We start from the raw sequence: 6674 nt of genomic DNA, 5'->3' as shown, positions 1-6674 counted from the left end.
CTCCGCGTTCCCGGCTGACCCCGCAGGGCGCCGAGGCCGAGCCGGGCTGCGGGCGCGGCCGAGCGGGCGGCCCGGGAGGCACCTTCCCACTCGGGTCCCCGGAGGCGCTGACCCCCGGGGGCTGCACGGGGCTCCCTATTTGGCCATGCGGCGGGCCGGGGGCGCGCTGCCCCGCGCCTGCCTTACATGGGCCGGGCGGCCGGGGCTGGCCGGGCTCCATTCATGGCTGCACGGCCGCTCAATGGCGCGGAGCGGACCAAATAAGGAGAAGGTGGCTGCCCCATGCCGCGGCGGCCCTGGCCGACGCTGCAGCTCGAGGGAGTATAAATTGGGGCGTCTCCGCCGAGCCGGCACCCAGGGTCTCCTCCGCAGCCCCCCTCCCGCCGCCGGTGCTGGTCTGGTGAGTAGCGCGACAGCAGCGGGGCGCACAGGGAGGGATTGGACGAGACGCGACAGGACGGGATGGATAGACGGGAAGGATGGACGGGAGGCACCGCCGGGCGGCGGATGCCGGTCGTGCAGGTGCAGTCGGTGCTCGGCCCGTGCCTCTCCCGGTTCAGCGCTCTTTCTGCCGAGGATACCGCCTGCCCCCGTTCCCGGCTGCGCCCCGCGCAGCCTCGGTCGCTGCGGTCCGACGGGGCGCGACGCTTCGCCGCCGGCGAAGTGCTCTGGACAGGACAGATCTTTTCGGTTTAAAACGCTTTTCCTCGCGTTTCTATTTGCGGCACCTGAGTACCGCTAATGACGCCCTAATTGAGCGTCCTACAACCTGGGGCGGCTTTTAAAGCGCGGTTAAGAAAGTGGTCGACGGATCCCATTTAGAGCCCTGCCCATGAGCGTGACTGAGCCATCGAGCATCCTCCCGGGATGAGTCAAATTTCCCGCTCCATCCGCAGCAATCGGTGTGCCACCGCCGTCGGTGGTGCCCTCCGGGATGGCGCGCGGGAGGGCGTGCGGGGGCCGTCCGGGTGCTCGGCGGGACCCGGCGGCAGAGCCACGCTGCCCGCCGGGGTCTGGAAGTGCCACCGTGCTATTTTCCAGGTCCGTGCTTCCTTCCGAAGATGTGTGACGACGAGGAGACAACCGCACTGGTGTGCGACAACGGCTCGGGGCTGGTCAAGGCGGGCTTTGCCGGAGACGATGCCCCAAGGGCCGTTTTCCCGTCCATCGTTGGCCGCCCGAGGCACCAGGTAAATACAAGACAGGACCGCGGCAGGACAGACCCTTCCCCCTCTCTCCAGGCGTCGCATCCACTTGCCCCTTCTCCTTAGTTCTGTTCTGTTCCAAATACCCTGTCCTTTTGTCTGCTCACCTCTGCTGTTAGTACTGGCAACACATTCCCAGATATCTCCAGTGCTTCCCTCAACTTCCCTGTTTGGCTGTCCCTTATTTCCTTTTTCTCCTACAATTTCCATGGTAAAAAGTTCATAAATGCTTTTTTCTGTTTTGTTGTTGTTGGGTTTGGGGTTTGGTTTTGTTGTTTTTGTTTTATTTGCAGTTTGTATTTTCTTACCATGAACAAATTACTGTTTCTGGTATTGTGCATTTTATTTTCTGTCAAACTTTCGGACGATATAAGAGATGTATTAAAAAATGGGGGAAAATCCTTTCATCTGATGGAAGGAAAGATATTTTATGAGAAAACCTCAAATTCTGTTGACTTAATATTGTAATACTATTAATTTCTTTTCCAAACCAACTTTTTAGTTGTGTGACTGCTTGTGGCTTTCTAGAAAATGACATAGTTAAAATCATAGAATATCCTGAGTTGGAAGCGACCAAAAAGGATCATCAAAGCCTAACTTGTGGCCCTCCACAGGACAGTCCCAAGAGTCAAACCATGTCCTTAAAGAGTGTTGTCAAAATGCTTCTTGAACTCTGTCAGCCTTGGTGCTGTGACCGCTTCCCTGGGGAGCCTGTTCCGGTGCCCAACCATCCTCTGGGTGAAGAACCTTTTTCTAATATCCAGCCCAAACCTCCCCTGACACAACTTCATGTCAGTTGTCTGCAATGTAGTTGTTTGGGCTCTGTGATGTTGTCTTTCGTCTATAATACTTTTCTATATTTTCTTCTTTTAGGGTGTTATGGTCGGTATGGGTCAAAAAGATTCCTATGTGGGTGATGAAGCTCAAAGTAAAAGAGGTATCCTTACTTTGAAATATCCAATTGAACATGGCATCATCACCAACTGGGATGATATGGAAAAGATCTGGCACCACACTTTCTACAATGAACTCCGTGTGGCCCCTGAGGAGCACCCTACTCTACTTACAGAAGCCCCCTTGAACCCTAAAGCTAATCGTGAAAAGATGACCCAGATAATGTTTGAGACCTTCAATGTACCTGCTATGTATGTGGCAATCCAGGCAGTCCTGTCCCTGTATGCCTCTGGTCGTACAACAGGTAAAATAAACAAATTAACATTATTTTGATTTTTCCTTTCAGGATCTCTCCTTCTTTCCCATTCCAAAAGGGAAGAGAACACACCATAACTCATTCAGTATTACAGAAAAATAGGGGTTTTTGATTTATAGCTATTGATAACAGTTGCAGAAAATCCAGTACGAAATAGTGTGGAAAGAACAATGTGGACCTATCTGCATGGCTTTTGAAGTGGCTCCATGGAACTGACTCTGCCACTGCTTGTTGTGGTGCAAATGAGGAGACCTTCCTGTGGAGATACTGAAGTTACACAGGTGTTACACCAGTTTAAGGGTTTAAACTGGGTCAAAAGATGCCCATTATAAGATAAAGACAGTGACTATTACAAATATTCTTACTGTTCAGTGTAGTAGCAGTGGAAGACTGCTCATACAGATTTTAGCTTAAAATATGTATGGAACAACTGTTTTGTGGGAAAATTCACACCAAAGAGAATGTCCAGGCAAGCAAAGGCAGAAGGAATTGGAAATATCTTTATCACTTAAATAGAATTATGCTACTTCATATTGCCTGAAAAATCCCCTACTTTGTTGTGTTGTGTTTGTTACCTGAGGGCTTGTAAGCATTTCCTAGGTGACTCCAGCTGCTCTCTGACATTTCTCCCCCAGGTATTGTTCTTGATTCTGGTGATGGTGTCACCCACAATGTACCTATTTATGAAGGTTATGCTTTGCCTCATGCTATCATGCGTCTGGATCTGGCTGGCAGGGATCTGACTGACTATCTCATGAAGATCCTCACAGAGCGTGGCTACTCTTTTGTGACAACAGGTCAGTCCTTCAGCTTTTCTCTAATGTGAAAATAATCATGTGTCTCTTGGCCTGATGTCTTCCTCTGTTATTTTGTTTATCCAATGCTTGACTTGATTCCCATGTATCTCCAGCTGAACGTGAGATTGTTCGTGATATCAAAGAGAAATTGTGCTATGTTGCACTGGACTTTGAAAATGAAATGGCCACTGCTGCCTCTTCCTCGTCTCTGGAAAAGAGCTATGAATTGCCTGATGGTCAAGTGATCACAATTGGTAATGAACGTTTCCGCTGCCCTGAAACCTTATTCCAGCCATCCTTTATTGGTAAGTGTTACCAGGAAATTCTCCTTTCTGTAGGAGGTATGAATGAATCAGAAGATTTGAAAGTGCCCTACTCCTCTTCTTGCCTATCTAAAATTGGCACAAAATCAAACATGAATAAATAATAATTTTGGTCCTTTGGTCCCTGTAAGATGTGTTTGTTTGATATGAGCTCATCTGGTGATTAGCTGAGTTCTGGGCTCTTGTTGCAAGTTTTAGATCAAGTTTTAGCATCACAAACATACAGTGAGAATATCATCATTAGGGACTTAAACTCCATGATCTTTATAGGTCCCTTGCAACTCAAGACATTTCTATGATTCTGTGTCACTGATGACGAGAATAGGTTTCAGTGCTGTATTTGTGAAGCTTAGGCTTGAAAGAGTATCTGACTCCATAAAGTGAAGTGTCAGAGAGGGGAAGAAAATGAAATGAAGGTGTGTGTATATTTAGAAGCACTGTAATTAAACATTGCCATGGTCAAGATGGTAAGCCTTGCTGTTTGTGCATGCAGCTGACAGATACACCAAATGTTTATACCCTGAAGTCCTAAGCAATACATGCAGTTGTTCATCAGCTGACATGTTACTGTGGATCCAATGTCAGCCCTTTCAGGAAGCACCTGTTAAAATTAATAAATTGGAATGCAACCTACAAACACTTGCTTCTTGTTTCTTTTTCCTTACTATCAAGTGCTAATATCTTATTCCATCTCATGGTTATATCTTGCCTTGATGCTTCTAAACAGTATAGACTGTATTTTGAGTTGACTGAAGAAGAAATGAAGTTGTTATTGTCTTCTTTAGTTCTAATTCAACTCTTTTCATTGTCTTTATTGCTGTCTTTAATATATTCAACTAATGCTTTTAGTGAGACTGACATAACCTGATACTCATGTTTTCTGTTCTGTGTAACCTTCCATTGCCGTATACCAAGTGAGTTTATCTCGTGTGTTCACTTCTCTTACTGTATATTTTGAGTATCTTTTATTTACACATGCATTATGATTCTTGCCTTTTCCAACAAATAATTTTTGTTTTCTAGGTCAGTTCTGTAATTCTATTTTTTATATTTTTTCTTTAATACTTAAAATTAATAAGTAATTTTACAACAAAAAATTCAGAGAAGTTCATGTTTATGATGAAGCGAAAAGCCAAGATTTCTTTTTATGAAGACCTCTTTTATAATTTACTGACCTACTGTCTTATTTTTTCTCAAGGTATGGAATCTGCTGGTATCCATGAAACTACCTATAACAGTATCATGAAGTGTGATATTGATATTCGTAAGGACCTGTATGCAAACAACGTCCTCTCAGGTGGTACGACAATGTACCCTGGCATTGCTGATCGCATGCAGAAAGAAATCACTGCTCTTGCTCCTAGCACTATGAAGATCAAGGTAAGGAATTTGACTCTGTACTGTCAAGTGTAGATAAAGATGGAGAAGATGTCCACATCATTAAATTGGAATATAGGAACAACTCAAAAGTAAGAGCAACAGCCGATGGGCAAATGAGCAGAAATTCCATTTAATCAGAATAATTGTGTTGGTTAGAAGCAAGGGTTAGAGAAGAAAATACAGTTATAGATTTTCTTAAGGAGCATTACATGTTTTGTAGCAGCTGCTAAAGATCAATACTGTTATTGTTGAAAAGTTTTTTATTTAGTTAGGGTAATATCTAGTGGTTTGTAGCATTGATGATTTGGGTTCATTGTTCAGAAATGAGGATTTTTTTGCTTTTCTTTATTTTAGATCATTGCCCCACCTGAACGCAAATACTCTGTCTGGATTGGTGGCTCCATTCTAGCATCTCTGTCTACCTTCCAACAAATGTGGATCAGTAAACAGGAGTATGATGAAGCTGGTCCATCCATTGTACACCGCAAGTGCTTCTAAGCACTTTCCCCCTCTATTTACTCAGGATGACGACAGTATGCTTCTTGGAGTCTTCTGGCAAACCTTCCCGAACTCTTCAGTCATTGTACAGTTTGTTTACACACCCGTGCAATTTATTTGTGCTTCTAATATTTATTGCTTTATAAATAAACAAGATCTGGGACTTGCAACCTACAAATGATTGTCTTTTGCTTTATTTTAAGCATTTTTTGGTCAAAATAAAAAAAAAGAGACTAAACACTTGGGATTTGGAAACTCCCATCAGACTTACGAATACTTTTACTATATCCATGTCCTAACATGTTAAGTCATGGTTTTCTATTAGTAAGAATTTACATTTTATAGTTTCAATTTCAAAAACTTGAAGCAAAAGAAAGCACTATATATCAAGGCTTATGAAGAAATAGCCTGGAGGGTAGACCCAGCAAGTGGAATAAGTGAAAGGAAACCTCTCATATTCACTCAGTCAGTTTAGAAAGAGTCTTCTGTTGCATTTATTGTAACGCAGACATTTTAATATTAATTTATTAAAACCCAAAGCTTCTGTAAAAGAATTATGTTAATACATTTAGAATGTGATTTATGAATATTTAGCTCAATCCTAAAAAGTCGTAAAATTGTTTTCTGTGGGTTATCAATATTTATGACAAAACATTAATTAAAACTGACAGCTTACTCATCTTCCCCATCTCTTCAAAGCCAGAGATAAAGAAGTCAAGTCTTTATTGTACTAATGCACAAGAATCAAACTTTTGCTGTATAAACATACAATTGTTATAATCACAATTATTTTCACATCATCTTTCATACATCTTAGGCAATTTTAATCCTTAATCTTTGCTGTTCTTTCTTGCTATTGACCCAGATACTAAAATCATAAACTGCATACTTTCTATGGGCTTTTGTGTGCCTCAAAGTGACTTTTTATAACTGGGCTCTTCAATTTTTTCAAAAGTAGTAACCAAAAGGTGAGGTACAGAATGATCCAGGGCATTTTCATAAAAACCATAGAACCAGTCAGTGTCATAGTCTGAACTATGTACAGACTGGAGTTTGCCTAAGTTTGATTTGGGAAATCAAAGTATTTATCACACTGTTTATGTAGTTAGTTAGGGAAGTTTCATTGAAGCTGTTTGAAAAGATTTTATATTTCAATGCTAGTTTAAAAAAAATAAGGGGTTTATAAATTTGCAGGGAAACTTCCTCTTCATATTTTCTTGAAAGGCATTAAAAATGGTCATTAGATGTGATCTATGAATAA

At 42.8% G+C, this 6674-nt stretch overlaps 1 protein-coding gene across 3 annotated transcripts; it reads left to right on the top strand.

The window, feature by feature from the left end:
* The first annotated feature begins 1061 nt into the window (after window positions 1-1061).
* On the top strand, window positions 1062-5514 carry ACTC1 (actin alpha cardiac muscle 1). Of its 3 annotated transcripts, XM_071559442.1 has the most exons (7): window positions 1062-1190; window positions 2079-2205; window positions 2317-2403; window positions 3051-3212; window positions 3326-3517; window positions 4734-4915; window positions 5270-5514. In XM_071559442.1, exons 1-7 carry the CDS (start codon window positions 1062-1064, stop codon window positions 5411-5413), a joined length of 1023 nt encoding a protein of 340 aa, XP_071415543.1. In that variant the 3' UTR covers window positions 5414-5514. The 3 variants fall into 3 exon arrangements, with proteins under 3 accessions (XP_071415543.1, XP_071415542.1, XP_071415544.1); XM_071559441.1 differs by having other exon boundaries at window positions 2079-2403; XM_071559443.1 differs by lacking the exon at window positions 3326-3517 and having other exon boundaries at window positions 2079-2403.
* Window positions 5515-6674: the final 1160 nt, after the last annotated feature.

The sequence above is a fragment of the Pithys albifrons genome, chromosome 6, assembly GCF_047495875.1.
Source record: "Pithys albifrons albifrons isolate INPA30051 chromosome 6, PitAlb_v1, whole genome shotgun sequence".
NCBI classification, from domain to species: Eukaryota; Metazoa; Chordata; class Aves; order Passeriformes; family Thamnophilidae; genus Pithys; species Pithys albifrons.
Note: the sequence above shows the minus strand (reverse complement) of the source record. Positions and strands in the feature narration are given on the sequence as shown.

What these genes read in the sequence shown, in the direction of transcription:
- ACTC1 (XM_071559441.1), top strand. Translation starts at nt 1,062, where the DNA reads ATGTGTGACGACGAGGAGACAACCGCACTGGTGTGCGACAACGGCTCG. An exon ending in ATTCCAGCCATCCTTTATTG is followed by an intron (nt 3,518 to 4,733) that starts GTAAGTGTTACC and finishes TTTTTTCTCAAG; the next exon opens with GTATGGAATCTGCTGGTATC. An exon ending in CTAGCACTATGAAGATCAAG is followed by an intron (nt 4,916 to 5,269) that starts GTAAGGAATTTG and finishes TCTTTATTTTAG; the next exon opens with ATCATTGCCCCACCTGAACG.